Consider the following 17,969-nt stretch of genomic DNA (forward strand, 5'->3'; position numbering starts at 1 on the left):
TTGTTTACCGCCATCTCCTGGATATTTGATGTTGATGTTTGAAGCTGTTAGTTTGGTTTTAACCGTTTAAAGGGGACATACTATGCTAATTTCTGCTTCTTGACATGGTACCTTGATGTCTAAAAGTAATGTTAGTAACATGCTTTGGTCAGAAAAACCAACAGATTGAGCACAGCTGGGTTTCACAGCCCTGCTCTAAACGGTCGGTTTAGAATCTTCGCTCTGGTAGCTGAGGTAACCATGGTAACCATGGGAGCGAGGGCTTGAATATTCGAGAGGGACCTGTGTGCAGGGACATGGGCGCCGCCATTAGCCCAGATCCATACCGGAAGTCACGACCGGAAGTTGCTCTTCTTCGTGTATATTATTTCTATGTTATTCTAAGAACCCCCCTCTCTCTCTGGCCTGTCTAGCCTCTACCTGCTCTTTTTACTAAACTTAACCAACTCCTTTCTTCATTGCCTAACCCTAACCAAAGCACCCACCAACGACATTTCATTCATTTTCTCTCTCTCTCTCTCTCTCTCTCTCTCTCCTGGTCTGCTGTCAGCAGGAGCGGCGCTAGCCGTTAGCCGTTAACAGCGTTTTTTAAATAACTCAATAACTTAATAAACGATCCATGCAAAAAAATATTTTATAGCTCAATCATGTTGTAACTAAGATATCCGCTGGAAAACAATATTTTATTTTCTCTCTCTCTCTCTCTCCTGGTCTGCTGTCAGCAGGAGCGGCGCTAGCCGTTAGCCGCTAGCCGTTCGGCGCTAGCTGTTAGCCGTTAGCAGCGTTTTTTAAATAACTCAATAACTTAATAAACGATCCATGCAAAAAAATATTTTATAGCTCAATCATGTTGTAACTAAGATATCCGCTGGAAAACAATATTTTATTATGGACCATTGAGTTACTGAGTTATTTTTTTTATCTACATAGAAATGATACACATGAAGAAGAGCAACTTCCGGTCGTGACTTCCGGTATGGATCTGGGCTAATGGCGGCGCCCATGTCCCTGCATACGGGTACTCTTGGAATATTCACATCACCCGGCTTGTGATGTAATAAGCCGGGTGAAATTAAAACGGCTCGTTAAGAGACACATTTTCTGACTATGGCAGTTTACAAAATGTTGACGTAGTTGTCAAAACTTAGTGAGGAGGCACTCCAGATACGCAAATACACGTAGCCTACTAAAACAATGAAAAAGTGAGTTTTGCATAATATGTGAATGAAAAGTGTACCGTAATACATTTGAGACAATACTTTGTAAACATTGTTTACCCAGGTAGTACCAGAAGTACACTTATTCTTCAAGACTATAACAAATATGACATAGGCTATCAACAATTAGAACTAAATTCTTAAAATTTCCAATTACCCCTAAATATAAAGAAATTCACTTCAAAACAATAAATAACATATATCCCTCTAATGAATTCATAAAGAAAATATTTAAATTTGAGGTAGAGAATTGTCATACATGTAGCCTAATACAAATGTTGAAAGTACAGAGCACTTATTTTATGGGTGTGGAACAGTTCAAAATATATGGAAAAATCTTCACAATCTGCTTTCCTTCAAATCTTAAATAGATTTCTTCTCTTATCAAGATATTCAAATGGGTGTAATTCTCAAAAATAAAAATAAATGAATTTTTGGTAAATAATTTAATTATAGCAACAAAATACTACATACACAAATGTTGGTTTGCTAAGTCATGGTCGGCTCTTAAAAATGAGCTCTCTCTGTTTCAAAGATGTCTGAAAAAAATAGATAATGCCCAAGCTAAGAAACTGTATACACTTATGGAAATTCTTCAGTTGTGATGAACTCCTTGTATCTTTTATTTGTATTTTTTTATTTATTTTTTCCTTTTGATTACTTCTTTTATTTATTTCATGTATTCATTTTTATACTCTCTATAGGCTCTGGTACTCAGCCTGTATAGAAAATATATAGATTTTCTATGTAATGCAGGAGGTGTGATTTTTCTTTCAGTGATTTGATTTGCACATATGGACAGAAATGAGTATGTCATTGTAGGCTATTTGTTCTTCATGTTTACATGTTTAATAAAGAAAGTTTAAAAAAAAAACCTTTAAATGTGACCAACAAACCTATTTATAGTTATACAAATATTATTTTATTCAAGTCAAATTGTTTTTATTCAGTTTTCAATAAAATATTAGACAGAACAGCTCCATATACTGTTTATTAGTGGGAGAGAACGGGATTAAAAAAAAAGTAATCGCATGGCGGTTAACGCAACAGCCCTAATATTATACACACACAAAAATAACATTTTCTTAAATTCTGTGTGTATAGTAGTGTATAGTTAAAGAAAAAAAAATTCAATGTGGAGACTAAGGAAAACAAAGAAAACCAAAAAGTACATGTAAACTAAAACACTGCCTCGATCATCAACTGAACCATCACTGAGGTGAAGTTCTTCTTCGTTCGATTTTCAAAAGCCGCGTCCGCCATTTTTTTTTTTTTGCCATCTCCTGGATATTTGATGTAAAACGGAACGTTAGTTTCTCTATTTAGAGTTATACAAATATTGTTTTATTGATGTCAAATTGTTTTAATAAAATATTAGACACAACACTGTTTATTTATCCCACTCATGGGAAATTTGGTTGTTGGAGTAACAACGTAGGCCTATAAGGTAAAAAAAGAAAGAACAAAACAAACATGAATTTTTTTTTTAAACTTATATATAGAGAGAGAGATTCTATATAATATGTTAATGCTGTCAAACAATTATTTTTTTTTTATCGCGATTAATCTCAAAATTTCCTGAGTTAACAGCATCTTTTTCTTTTTTGCTCTATGGATATTTTTGCGTTTTTGCTTCTTCTGGCAGTTGGGCAGTGGGACAATAGAGGAGAAAACGGGCTGAATTTTTATTAATCGTTTTTAAATAACACATTAACTATGACAACCCTAATATTATATATAGGCCTATACATATATACACACACACACACACACACAGACACAAGAATACTTTTTTATTATTATAGTTGTGTATAGTGTATGTAGTGAAAGAAAAAAAATTAAAATGTGGAGACTAAGGAAAACATAAAAGAAAACCAAAAAGTAGGCTACAATTGCATAATACTACAAATATTATTTCTATGTAAAGTAAAACTCACTGCTTCATCAGCTGAACCCTCCGCCCACTCACTGCTGCTGCTATGGATTATTTTTACTCACTCATTTTTTTGTTTTTTGTTGTTGTTTTTAACTCTAACTTTTTTCTTCTTTTTTTTTTTACTGTGGTAGCATGTACAACCATTAATGAACCTTATGTAAGTTATATACTAGCTACTCATATAAGTAACAGCTGAAGTAGGCTGTTAGTGGTTTCCTGTAAAGACACAGAGGGAGGAGATAGAGATAGAAAAAGCAGAAGTATTTAGTTTAGACGCCATTTTAAGACGACATGAAGGAGTAAAAGTGACGCTGCGTTAGGTGAGTGTTAAACAACATTATTATTATTCTTCACCGTTAAAGTCTCTGAGTCTCAGTCCCTGTGAAGTGTGGAGGGAAGAAGAGTCAGAGTGAACTTGTGTCCACACAGAGACACTGAGACTAAAGGGGGGACAGCAGGAGGACAGCTACTTCCTGTTGTTAAGTTAAAGATACTTTATTAATCCTTTGCAGGAAATTACAATGTTACCAGCAGCAGAAGACAACACAAGACCACAAACACGCATCATGCACAAGAATACACAAGATCAACAATATTGCACAACCCGTTACAAACTTATGTCAGTGAATAAGAGCAGCAAGGTCTACAATGCGATTTAAAAAGAAGTAAAAGTAGCAAGGTCTAAAATAAGATTTTAAAAAGGAGGGAGAGACACTGTCACAAGACGGTACCCTTGTTTCAGTAGTCCATAAGTTCAAACATACGACACGTAGATCTACACACACAGCTCTGCGGTAACAGGCAGCCGCACCACCGGCGCCATCTTACAAGTTGTCTCAGTCAGTTGTGACGAACTGAATAATACACAGACCAGAAGGAGAAGTTCATTACATTGTGTATTCTGTTAATGTGTGCGTGTGTGTGTTCAGCTCAGTCAGTGTTTCTGGTTTCCCTCTCAGACTGACTGAAGTCCTGAAGATGAGTGTTAATGTGGAGGAAGAGGAGGACGGACCAGAGTCTCCAGGATCCATCTGTCCGTCTCTGAAGAGTGACCGGTCCAAAGGAGAGGGTCCAGTCTTCAGTCTTGGACCTGGACGCTCAGACTCACAGTAAGAGACCTGCACATTCACCACTAGGGTTGCAAAGGGGCGGAAAATTTCCAGTAAATTTCCAGAAGCTTTCCATGGGAAGTTAAGCTGGGGAATTTTGGAAATATTCCAAATTGGAAAATTTCCATGGGAATTATGGGAATTTATGGGAATTATTGGGGATTAACTAGAAATTGGGGGTAATTAAAACAAGCTGTATCATATCCAAACATATATATGTAAGTATATTGTTTTGTCATAAGCAGACATCCGTGCAAAATAATACAATTAAAAGGACTTCATCAAGTTTTAATTCTTGTTTGAACAGTTTGATCAGTTCTTTTACTGAACAACAAAAACATAAATATTGAGTAAAATACCCCCCCCCCCCCTAAAAAAAAAAAAATCCCATTCAAAATGTTAAAGGGACAACGAGGAGTTTTTATTTGGTTATAAAAAAGTCTCACATTAAAGCAGAAGTAAGCGATCCGGTGGTTTTGGCTAATGCTGCGTTCCAGGCAGGCTTTTGAAACCGTAAATTACAGCTTCAAGTCACAACTTACGACTTTGTAGCGTTCCAGGCAACCCACTCGTGTTTTTCCGACCTGTTTTACCTGTGAAAGTCACTATAACGGCCACTTGTAACTTCTGACCCGTGAACTCGTACCAGATCGAACTGGTACGATTTCACAGGTCGGAAAAACACGAGTTACGGGTTTCCTTGAACGCACCAAAACGTCTTGTCAGCCGATGGAGTTAGCAGCCCCCGCCCTCGTCATGGATCTATTGGTCCTCGTCCCTACGTCACCACATTCAGGCGCATCCCTTGGCTGCACACACAGAGAGGACCGCCCCTTTATGCCGTTCTCTCTCCTCATTGGATAAAGGTTGTAGGATACAGGGAAAGTTTTCTCCTGGGCTCAGAGCAGAGCAGAGTGACTGACAGACCCGTGTTTCAGACCAAACACTCTATGTAAGTGATTGCTGTCGGAAGATACAACTATTTAAAGCAGATATCAGTGGAATGTTTTTGTTAATATAAGTCCTAAATAGTCCTATTTTCCGTCAGCAATCACTTACATGAAGTATTTCAGCCTAAACACGAGTCTCTCCGTCACTCTGCTCTGCTGTAACCCGAGGAGAAAATTTTCCTTGTGGGATACAAGTGTTATCCAATGAGGAGAGAGAACGGCATGAAGGGCTGTGTGTGCAGCCAAGGGATGCGCGTGAATGTGGTGACGTAGCACGAGGACCAATTGATGCCTGACAAGGGCGGGGGCTGCTAACTCATGGTGCGTTCAAGGAAACTCGTACTTTGTGTTTTTCCTTCCTGTGAAGTCATACCATTCGATCTGGTACGAGTTCACGGGTCGGAAGTTACGAGTGGCCGTTATAGGGAACTTTCACAGACAACAGGACGGTAAAAACACGAGCTACGGGTTACCTGGAACGCTACCAAGTCGTAGTTGTGACTTGAAGCTGTAACTTACGGTTTCAAAAGCCTGCCTTGAACACAGCATTAGCCGAAACGGTCGTGCCACTGATATCTGCTTTAAGACTTATATTAACACAAAAATATCGCTTACTTCTGCTTTAATGTTGATGAACTACATTACTGTTATTATTATTATTTAGTGGTCGGCTCATCCAGCATTTCCTTGTTTTGGTTTTGCGGATGCTGCCCTGTGGGTCATGAGAATAACGCCGCCGAATCGCGGTTTATGGTCGGAACTAAGACGGTATCTGATCGTCTTCCAACCTCCGACTTTCATTCTTGATCAATGAAAACATTTTTGGCAAATGTTTTTGCTTTTGTCCGTCTTACACCGGTCCAATTATTTCACTGTGCGCACGGAGGCTCATGGGAAATGTAGTGTGAAAACACTTCACTTTCAAAAACTCCTCGTTGTCCCTTTAAATGAAAGGAGCCCCCCTCTTGTGCTTTGGGCTCAACAGTGTGGCCTCCAGGGTTCAAGAAATCATCTGTGCATGTGATGGAGGAATGCACAGTGCATGTAGGGGGCGTGGCCTCAATAGCCCTGCAGTAAGCAGTGTGCTGTGCATAGATATTCAAGTGCACTTGCATTAAATCTGGTTGTTTTAGCCAAGATTATGCTACAATATATTTTCTCCAACTATATTTAAGTTCCCTGTTAAGGGCCAAACTTTAATTTTGTAAATTTCTGATTTATTCCCGTTTCCCATATATTCCCATTAATTCCCATGGAAAGTTTCCAACTTTGAAAATTCCCAGAATTTTGCAACCCTATTCACCACGCTATGAAATAATCATGTAACATTCGGAGGGTTTACATGAGACTTTCCTCTTTCTGATTGAATTCATCCCAAACAAGTCTTTAGGGTTAACTGTTTACATGAGAAATCCGATCTGGTGTTTACCCGATGACACTGCATTTATTCACCACGGATGTTTTACAGCCATGAAACAACATTAAGCTCCACATTAAACATCAACACACACTGTAGTTTATTTAGACTCCGTCCTGCTGCCCCACATACTCACTACAGCACCAAATGTGGATCAATCCGCTGCTGAAAATAGTCCCTGACAGATGTTTCCTGTGTTTCCTCCTGTTGGTTTGATAGAAACTAGAGTGAGCAGCTGTTTGAGGAAATGACTGAGCCTCTTTAGACATGAACCTGTAGCTGAGATGTTGGTGAAGCTTTCAGTCTTCAGGAGGAACCAATGGGCTCAGACTGTGTGTGTAGGACTGGTGTCCAGGTAGATCCAGATGTTGAGCCAGTGGATCCAGATGCTGAGCAGTGTCAGTGTTTGATCCTCTGTAGAGCTGATGTGAGACAGATGTTCAGCAGCTGGACACTGGACACAGTTAATGACTGACTGACTCTACACTGTTGTCTATGATGCTGCTGTGTTGCTTCCATCCTTCACTACAGTGTGTGGTGCTGGACGCTGACGTCACTGGAGACTTCCCACAATGCATCTGTGATCAGAGAACTGATCAATGTGAATAAAAACATGTTTGTCTTCGCAGACTGAGAGCAGAGTCTCCAGGATCCATCTGTCTGTCCATGAAGAGTGACCAGTCCAAAGATGAACCTTGGTGGTTCAGACCTGGACCTGGACCTGGACCTGGATCTGGACCTGGACCTGGACCTGGATCTGGACCTGGACCTGGACCAGGACCTGGACCTCCAGAGTCACGGTAAGAGACGGTTTCTACTGTAAACTGAGCTGAAGATGATTCAGTCAGTCAGCTACAGTAACAGCTGTGTAGTTGGGTTGCAGCACCATCTGCTGCAGTGAGAACGTGAGGCTGAAGGAGAGGAGATTAAAAAAGGATGCGTTAGCTCGTCGCTATGGTAACGGTAACAACTGTTACTGTATATTAGTGTGTCCCAAATCGCACACTTTTGCACTTTCACGCAATATTTTGAGTACATAAGTGCAAATGAAATTTAATTTTCGGTTCGGTTTTATTGAGCTGTTTATACGGAGAATTTTCATTCGGTTTGGACTCTAAACCAATTCTAAACTGAATATTTGGCTCCATGTAAACACACCGTATGATGCTGCTGTGTTGCTTACATACAGCATTTGACTACAGTGTGTGGTGCTGGATGCTGACATCACTGTAGACTTCCCACAATGCATCTGTGATCAGAGAACTGATCAGTGATCAATGTGATGTGAATAAATACATTATTTTTTCATATTGTTTCCTATTGTTAGAGTTGACACATGTCAGATGATGGAATTTCTTTATATCTTTCTCATGCTATCTATGGTAGGCCTATTTGTACTTGCCTTTCATAGATGAGCGTGTAAATTTGTATCTCATTGATTGATTGATTGTTGGGCTGTTCTGATCATGATGTCATTCACCTTGTCTATTTAAGCACACACCTGATGACAATCAAGAGCGAATCTGATGAAGCAACATGTGTAACGTGTCGTTTAAATTGTGTCTATCCTATGCTCTAGTGTGCGCTGGAAGTTTTTTTGAATTTCTATTGTGAATAAAAACATGTTTGTGTTTGCAGAGGTCAGAACCACAGACTGAGAGCAGAGTCTCCTGGATCCATCTGTCTGTCCATGAAGAGTGACCGGTCCAACGATCAACCTTCTAACTTCAGTCTTGGACCTGGACCTGGACCTGGATCCATCTGTCTGTCTATGAAGAGTGACCTGTCCAACGATCAACCTCCTAACTTCAGTCTTGGACCTGGACCTGGATCCATCTGTCTGTCCATGAAGAGTGACCGGTCCAACGATCAACCTCCTAACTTCAGTCTTGGACCTGGACCTGGACCTGGATCCATCTGTCTGTCCATGAAGAGTGACCGGTCCAACCTTGAACCTCCTAACTTCAGTCTTGGACCAGGACCTGGACCTGGATCTTCAGAGTCACGGTAAGAGACGGTTTCTACTGTAAACTGAGCTGAAGATGATTCAGTCATTAGACTCATGTGAAGGAAACAGATCCATCAGACTCTGAAGGTTCACAACAAACCTCAGAGACAGAAACATCAGACTGATGAAGCACAGCGTCCTCATGTTCCTGTGTCATCAGCCTCAGTCAGTGTGAACGTTGCTGCACCAACACCAGCCCCGTCTCCACCTCCACAGTTTCCATAGATACGCCCACAATCAGCTGATCTGATGTCAACACCTGTGTGAGCTCCACCTGTCTGTAGAGCTGTCAGTGGACAGAAGGACAGAGAGGAGACACAGTCAGTACGTTTACATGCAGAGCTTAATCGAGCTATGCTCAAAATTCGCTTTTGGCGTCAAGTCGGACTTCTGTCCTTGTCTCAATATACATGCAACTGAGAAAACCGAATAACTGACGGGGTCCATCGCCCCCTCATGGTGTCACCCGTTGTTTCAGCAGGTTAATACGCCGCCCTGTCCTGTTGACTTTTCTGTCACCTCGTAAAAAACTGAATATAAACAACTTATAAGCTTAATAATAAATTCTCAACTGCAGTTCCTGACCAGACACGCCAGTCTGGGCCGGATGTGCACTGAGAATAGGATACGGGCTTCCTTTTTTTCTCTCTCTCTCTCTCTCTCTCTCTCTCTCTCTCTCTCTCTCTCTCTCTCTAATAAAACACTCTTGCTGGTTGCTCTGTGTAAAATGCATTGAATCTGCGCTGACGTTGGTTTTTTTTCTTTACTTTGCCGGGTTTGTGCGGCTTCTCTGCTCCACTTTGTGCCGTCTCTACGGTTGTGGAGCATGAACACATGCGTTGTCCAGTTCTACTCCGACTAAGGTGTATACATGACGGAGAAAATCTAATTCCAATCGCATTATCTGGGTGTCTTAATCAGAGTTCTCAACTCCGATTTCAGTCGGACTAAGGTGTTTACATGCACTTCAGTTGTCCAGTTATAGTCGGATTAAGGCAATAATTCGGTTTTTTCAAGTGTCATGTAAACGTACTGAGTGTCTCCATGTTGGAGGAGACACTTTAATGATCCACACGTCTCAGCCTTTAAACTGAAGTCACATTAGAGATTAAAGCAGCTGATACACAGAGACTTTTATTTTGAAAAGCCAGGAACCAGACAGGAGTGATCAGTGTTTCCTGTTTCCTGTCTGTGAATGTCTGAGCTTCTCCACAACATGTAGTGAAGCTCAGGTGGAGCTGCTGAAGCTTCTGTTGTCAGCTTCAGTCTCCTCACACTGGACCAGAGCTCCAACACAGGTTCATTAGAGCCACACAGCAGCGTCTGGATGAGGAGCTCATTAGTTAAAGAGCTGATCGGACTCAGTCCAGAACCAACATCAAACACATGATCAGTGTCTGAAAGAGGAAAACACCACCAACAGCTTCTCAGTCATTTCACACATTTGGAGTAAAAACCAGACGAGACGACGCAGAACTGAAGAGACTCAAACTAACAGGGAGTTTGTTTGAGACCTAGTCCACACGAGCCCGGGTATTTTTGAAACCGGAGTTTTGCTCCGCGTCCACACGAGTGGTGTAATAAAACCACTCCGTACACACGCAACCGTGGAATCCGCTACCAAGTGACGCAATGCACGTGTGGAAGCCTGTTTTAACCAATCAAAATACAGTGGAAACCGCTTATGGATCAAAAGGCTTGGGACGGAATCATTCCTATACAAATGCTGTTTAAATAATTCGTTATCAAGAAATCCGCTTATAGTGTTCATTTTTGGTCATTTTATGGATGAAAACATGCGCAAAAACAATTTCAAAACTACGTGCAGCCTTAGCTATTTATTATTTATTTTAGGCGGTGTCCCTTTGATGTGCACTGCTGCAGCAGCCTGCACATGTTGCTGCGCTGTGTCTTGACTCTTGTGCTGTGTGCACATAGGTGTGTGCATCACCTGGCTGGCTGAGACATGGCTGTCGGTGCGGCGCAACATTATCACTGGCTGTTTTGTTGTCTGTCAAAACATGGATGAATGAAACATATCCACTTTATATCGACCGCGGACGTCACGAATAAATGTTCGGCTTTTGGCTCGTTCCGTTCATCTCCGCATAGGCTCTTTTTATCACTGCATGACAGCAGTGCGACCCCCCCCCCCCCTCCGGTCTGACAGTGACATAGGCTATTGCCTGTTCATTCATGAAAATCATCAAACAAGGTGCGGAATAAGAAACTGCGGCGCTACTGTAGTAGTTCTGTAATTTTAAAAACACACCGGCAGCGGACCAGCTGATCTGTAGCGTCACTTGTTACTGTAAATGATGCTGTGTGGTCTGTGATTGAGGGTGAGTTTGGAGCTGACAAGAGGATCGCCCTGACGACCGTTTCGTTATATTTTTCTCATCGAAAAACTATACAAATAGCATTTAGATGATGTAAAAAAAAAAAAAAAAAAAAGTGATAAAAATCCACTTTGTCACCTCTATTTTTGCGAGCTCACGTCAACTTCTGCAAACCGCTGCAAACAACCTCTGCGGGCTGGCAGTGTTTACACCAGCACGTGTGCAGCTATGACGTAAACGAGAAAAACAATCGCGGTTGCAGTGTCCACACGCACCCGGTGAAACCAACCCCGGCCGAAAACCCCACCCTGGACTCTGGTTTCAAAAAACCACGGTTTCAGGGTTCCTAAAACACGGTTGCGTGTGGACAGGAAATACAACCGGGAACATATGTTCACGGTTTCAAAAATACCCGGGCTCGTGTGGACAAGGCCTTAGAGTCCAGATTTAAGGTCAACAGATAAACAGAGACAGAAACCAGACCAGTTCAGGACCAGGTCTTCATTCAGTTTGTCTCTCTACACTCGTCTTCCTCTACTTTCTCTCTCTCTGCTCCTCTGCTTACTGAAGCTCCGCCCCCTTGAGGTGGTTAACCAATCAGAGCTCAGATGTGGATCTGTGACTGTGACATGTTGTTGATCCAGAAATGTCTTGACAGGAGGAAGAGGAGTGGTGTCTCTGACGTCCTGAAGGATCATGGACAAAGACCCAGAACCAGAGGTGAGCTGCAGACAGCCAATCAGAGCAGCTGTGGACAAAGTGAGACTGAACATCTGTCTGCTGATGTGGTCATTAGTGAAACCAGGACCTGTTGTTTTCTCCAGAGTCATTGTTCCATCACACAGCACTGACATTTAAGATGATGATTCAAACCTTCTCTTTGTTGTCTGTAGTTTTTCTGTAGCTGATGAAAATAATCTGATCAGATTGTCAGACTCTCTGTCTTCAGTCTGACTCTGTCTCTTGTCTCTCAGCAGATCGTGGTCTGCAGGAGGTTTTAGATCAACATAAGATCAGTCTGAGGAGCAGATGTGAACGAGTGACTGAAGGAACTGAGGCAACAGGAAGTGGAACAGGAAGTGGAACCCTCCTCAACAGGATCTACACTGATCTCTACATCACAGAGGGACAGAGTGAAGAGGTTAATACCCAACATGAGGTGAGACAGCTGGAGACAACGTCCAAGAAGAAGACCCTCCATGACACTACAATCAAGTGCAACGACATCTTTAAAGACTTACCTGTCCAACAGAGAGAGGACGTCTCTACGGTCTCACCTGTCCAACAGAGAGAGGGCGCCTCTACGGTCTCACCTGTCCAAAAGAGAGAGGACGTCTCTACAGTCTCACCTGTCCAACAGAGAGAAGACGTCTCTACGGTCTCACCTGTCCACCAGAGAGAGGACGTCTCTACGGTCTCACCTGTCCAAAAGAGAGAGGACGTCTCTACGGTCTCACCTGTCCAACAGAGAGAGGACGTCTCTACGGTCTCACCTGTCCAACAGAGAGAGGACGTCTCTAAGGTCTCACCTGTCCACCAGAGAGAGGACGTCTCTAAGGTCTCACCTGTCCAACAGAGAGAGGACGTCTCTACGGTCTCACCTGTCCAACAGAGAGAGGACGTCTCTAAGGTCTCACCTGTCCAACAGAGAGAAGACGTCTCTACGGTCTCACCTGTCCAAAAGAGAGAGGACGTCTCTACGGTCTCACCTGTCCAACAGAGAGAGGACGTCTCTACGGTCTCACCTGTCCAACGGAGAGAGGACGTCTCTACAGTCTCACCTGTCCAACAGAGAGAGGACGTCTCTACGGTCTCACCTGTCCAACAGAGAGAAGACGTCTCTACGGTCTCACCTGTCCAACAGAGAGAAGACGTCTCTACGGTCTCACCTGTCCAACAGAGAGACAGTGTCTCTACGGTCTCACCTGTCCAACAGAGAGACAGTGTCTCTACGGTCTCACCTGTCCAACAGAGAGAGGACGTCTCTACGGTCTCACCTGTCCAACAGAGAGAGGACGTCTCTACGGTCTCACCTGTCCAACAGAGAGACAGTGTCTCTACGGTCTCACCTGTCCAACAGAGAGAGGACGTCTCTACGGTCTCACCTGTCCAACAGAGAGAGGACGTCTCTACGGTCTCACCTGTCCAACAGAGAGAGGACGTCTCTACGGTCTCACCTGTCCAACAGAGAGAGGACGTCTCTACGGTCTCACCTGTCCAACAGAGAGAGGACGTCTCTACGGTCTCACCCGTCCAACAGAGAGAGGACGTCTCTACGGTCTCACCCGTCCAACAGAGAGAAGACGTCTCTACGGTCTCACCCGTCCAACAGAGAGAGGACGTCTCTATAGTCTCACCCGTCCAACAGAGACCCATCAGAGTGGTTCTGACCAACGGCGTCGCTGGCGTTGGAAAAACCTTCTCGGTGCAGAAGTTCACTCTGGACTGGGCCGAGGGCTTGGAGAACCAAGATGTCAGTCTGCTGGTTCCTCTTTCGTTCAGGGAGCTGAACCTGATCAGAGATCAGCGGTTGAGTCTTCTCAGGCTGCTCCATGTTTTCCATCCAACATTACAGAAGGTCACAGCAGAGCAGCTGGCTGTCTGTAAACTTCTCTTCATCTTTGACGGCCTGGATGAAAGCCGACTGTCACTGGACTTCAACAACAGGGAGGTTGTGTCTGATGTCACACAGACGTCATCAGTCAACGTGCTGCTGACAAACCTCATCCAGGGGAATCTGCTTCCCTCGGCTCTGGTCTGGATCACCTCCAGACCTGCAGCAGCCAATCAGATCCCTCCTACATGTGTCGACAGGGTAACAGAGGTCCGAGGCTTCACTGACGCCCAGATAGAGGAGTACTTCAGGAGGAGGTCCAGTGATGAAGATCTGTCCAGAAGAATCATCTCACACATCAACACGTCCAGGAGCCTCCACATCATGTGTCAAGTCCCGGTCTTCTGCTGGATCAGTGCTACAGTTCTGGAGCACATGTTGACCACAGACCAGAGAGGAGAGCTGCCCAAGACCACGACGGACCTGTTCTCACACTTCCTGCTGGTCCAGACAAAGAGGAAGAAGAACAAGTACGGTGAAGAACATGAGACGAGTCCACAGGAGCTGACGGAGGCCGACAGGGAAGTTCTTCTGAAGCTGGGGAGGCTGGCGTTTGAACAGCTGGAGGAAGGAAACATCATGTTCTACCAAGAAGACCTGGAGCAGTGTGGTCTGGATGTCACAGAGGCCTTGGTGAACTCAGGACTCTGTACTGAGATCTTCAAAAGAGAGAGTGTGATCTTCCAGAAAACAGTCTACTGCTTTGTTCATCTGAGTGTTCAGGAGTTTCTGGCTGCAGTCTACAGGTTCCACTGTTTCACCAACAGGAAAAGAAGGGTCCTGGAGAACTTCCTGGGAGAACAACTAGATGTTTTAATCCTGGACTTCCTGAGCGAACAAGTCGAGGAACTTGACTACTTTTCTTCAGAAGAAGATGAAGAAGGAGACAGACAGTTTGCTGATGACGATAGAGATTTAACCCTGGATGTCTTCCTGCAGAGAGCCATGCAGAAATCCCTCCGCAGTAGAAACGGTCACCTGGACCTGTTTGTTCGCTTCCTTCATGGCCTCTCTCTGGAGTCCAACCAGAGGCTGTTAGGAGGTCTGCTGGGTCAGACAGACAACAGTCCAGGAACCATCCAGAGAACCATCAACAACCTCAAGGAGATGAACAGTGATGAAATCTCTCCTGACAGAAGCATCAATATCTTCCACTGTCTGACGGAGATGAAGGACCAGTCAGTTCATCAGGAGATCCAACAGTTCCTGAAGTCAGAGAACAGATCAGAGAAGGAACTCTCTGAGATCCAGTGTTCAGCTCTGGCCTACATGCTGCAGATGTCAGAACAGGTTCTGGACGAGTTGGACCTGAACAAGTACAAGACGTCAGATCAGGGACAACGGAGACTGATCCCAGCTGTGAGGAACTGCAGGAAGGCTGAGTGAGTCCAGACATGATCAATAATCAATTAGTTCTACACACACCCACAGAGTTAAAGGATTCTCATTATCATCTGAGAATGGGTTTTTCCAGCCCAGCCCTGATGAGGATTATTGTTTCATGTCCAACACTGATACCCCTTTTCCACCGAGCTGGTTCCGGTGCTGGTTCGGAGCTAGTTCCTGCTTAGCACCGGTTCTTTGCTTTTCCACTGCCTGAGCACCGGTTCTTGGTTCTTAGAACTGGTTCCAGACCAGCACCAACTTCTTGCTGGGCCAGAGCTAAGAACCGGTTCTTCCAGGGGCTGGCAGCAGGGTTACCTTAGCAACAAGACCAGCGCTATACAGACACGTTATTGCTACGTATTAAGTTTGTTTATCGATGTAAACGCAGTTGAAGCTAACTAGCTGAGCTACAGGCGGTGGCTAACAGCAGCATCAAAACATATCACTGTCAAAACGTAGTTGCCGGTCGCGGCGAAAATGGCTGCTTTTTCCTTCTTTTTTTTCAGCCGGGTTTAGTGTTATCGTTAATTAAAAGCCTAGTCTGTGCTTCCACGGCGGGTCCGGTGTTCAACACCCGCAGGTTGGACCAGGTTTTAATTTTCAGGTCCGTTTATAACTGTAGCAGGCAGCAAAGACAGGAGCAGCTCCTGGATGGGGGATGAGGCTCTGACTTGGCTCCTGATCAGTGGAAAAGCAAAGTGGTTCTTTGGAGGCACCAGAGTTGAACCAGTTAAGCACCGAACTAGCACCAGCACCAAACCAGCACTGGAACCAGTTTGGTGGAAAAGAGGTAAAAGAGAGAAGATGAACTGAACCAGAGTGTGAAGAGCACATGTTGATCACATGATGACATGTTGTGTGTGTTTAGTACAAATTGTCTGATTTTACTCTCACACATTTTGTTTCTTCTCTAATCACAGACTTGTTGGTTGTTGGCTCTCAGAGATTCACTGTGAAGTCGTTGCCTCAGCTCTGAAGTCCAGCCCCTCCCACCTGAGACACCTGGACCTGAGTCACAACGACCTGTATGATTCATCAGTGGAGCTTCTGTGTGCTGGACTGGAGAGTCCAAACTGTAGACTGGAGACTCTGAGGTGAGTTCACTGACTGGAGCTGTTGTAGTTGTTTGAAGCTTCAGCTTCTCAGTGGTTCATACATGTCAGGATTTGTGTGTGAGGATTTTTCTCAAGAAGCTGAAGAGAGAAAACAGTTGAGATGAGTCCAGAGAGAAGAAGGTGAGAGCAGTCGTAGTGTTTGTGATTCAGAGCAGCAGAGAACGAGCTCAGCTTCTACAACTGTTGTTTTCAACTCAGACACTTGTTGTTGAACCAACGTGCAGCACTGATCTGAGAGCAGTTGTTGAGTTGTGGTCAGAAACACAGCAGCTGGTGGATGTTGTGGAGCTGACAGAACCATGGGAGGAAGCATGAGAGGAAGCAGCTGAGATCCACAGAGCTGGCAGCAGAGGCAGAGGAGGCTGGAAAGCTGCGCTCCAGTGGAGGCTGGCTGTAGGGAGCTGTTGGCAGCTAAAGTCTGCTCCCTGGTAGCTCAACTGGCTGGGAGAGGCTGGAGTGTGAAGCAGGAAGTGAACACACTGCAGCCACTTCCTGTCAATGACTGTGAATGCTGAGAATTTTCTTTTTTTCCCTTTTTTTTTAAACATATGTTTATTGTACATTTTGTTACTTTACAAACAGTGAACAACATGAAACAAGAAGGCACATACAAGGAAACAACAACAATAATAATAGCAATAATGATGAAAATAAAATTAATAAATAAATAAAATGAAAGAAGAAGAAGAAGAAAAAAAAGAAGAAAGGAAAGGACACTATATCATTGCATGTGTTAGAATCGTGTTAGTTGAAAGATAAATAAATTGACATATATAAATAAATAAATTAGTACATTTGTATATATACACACACACAGATAAATATAAATATATGTAAAGGTCTAAATGAGTATACTAAATCAAGATAAAATGAGAAGATAGATACATTTTCAGTTCAGCTCATCATTCCAGCCATCTACTTCAATATCATTTTCCTCAAGGAAATTACAGAAAACCTTCCAGATTTTCCAAAACTTGTCAAGCTTATTTTTCGTGATGTAGCTTATCTTTTCTAAAGACAAGTAGAAAGACATCCCTTTTAACCATTGCAAAGTAGTACAAAGTTTATCCCTTTTCCATGAACCGGCTATACATCTTTTAGCTTCCAGAAAACAGACATTAAGTAAGGATTTTTCATTTTTGGAGGTCACAAAGTTGTCCTGGTAAATATTTAGTAAACATAACTTTGGTTTAAGTGGTACTTCTTTTTCAATGATTCGACTGGCCAAGTTCAGCACTTTTTCCCAAAAAGAAAGTATCAGAGGACATTCCCACATACAGTGACATAAAGAACCTCTTGTTGTTTACATTTAATGCAAGTATCTGGGATATTTGGGTTAAAATTGTGCAGCTTACTTGGTGTTATATACTGTCTGCTCATCCATTTGTATTGTAGTAATTTAGAGCAATTTAGAACTTGGTTCCGATAGTGGCCGATGGCTGCAGTTTTTTCCACAGCGCCATAAACTGCTTCTTCCCTGCCGCTCTCTGTCTCTCTGATCACTGAGGGGCGGGGCTGCTCTTGCGGTGCGACAGCACTAAGAGAGAGGCGGCAGGTGGAGGGGCTGGCTGGAACGAAACTCTCTTGTTATTTAATGAGAAACACTGTAGTATTTTCTCTTAATCATATATGTACAGCCTGGGTTCCTGCATAGATAATTTGGTGGTGGCTGCCACGCTACATATCTCACCGCCACCAGCTCACGAGTCAGTGTTTTTTTTTTTTTTCCCCCCTCCGGCTTTTTGTGCTTTTATTTTGAAAGGACAGCTAGAGAAAGACAGGAAGGAGGAAGAGAGAGCGCTGCTTCAGCTTCAGAGTTGGGGCAGACGCACAATAATGGCTCTTTACACTACAAAGTTGGGCTCTATGGGCTCTACT

General features: G+C 43.5%; 2 protein-coding genes across 2 annotated transcripts in view; both read left to right on the forward strand.

Moving 5' to 3' along the window:
- Positions 1–4,090: 4,090 nt before the first annotated feature.
- LOC146982330 (uncharacterized) overlaps positions 4,091–17,969 on the forward strand; it is a 420,172-nt gene continuing 406,293 nt past the window's right edge. Inside the window, exon 1 of the mRNA XM_085785572.1 lies at positions 4,091–4,262. Coding sequence (XP_085641698.1) covers positions 4,132–4,262 — 131 coding nt within the window. The 5' untranslated portion in view covers positions 4,091–4,131. The remainder of the gene's footprint in view (positions 4,263–17,969) is intronic.
- Positions 10,834–16,074, forward strand: LOC146982331 (protein NLRC3-like). The gene is made up of 5 exons (XM_085785502.1): positions 10,834–10,852; positions 13,201–13,290; positions 13,328–14,400; positions 14,437–14,972; positions 15,897–16,074. Exons 1-5 carry the CDS (start codon positions 10,834–10,836, stop codon positions 16,072–16,074), a joined length of 1,896 nt encoding a protein of 631 aa, XP_085641628.1.

Source organism: Trachurus japonicus, chromosome 8 (assembly GCF_045865225.1).
Source record: "Trachurus japonicus isolate A0001 chromosome 8, Traja_1.0".
In the NCBI taxonomy this organism is placed as follows: domain Eukaryota; kingdom Metazoa; phylum Chordata; class Actinopteri; order Carangiformes; family Carangidae; genus Trachurus; species Trachurus japonicus.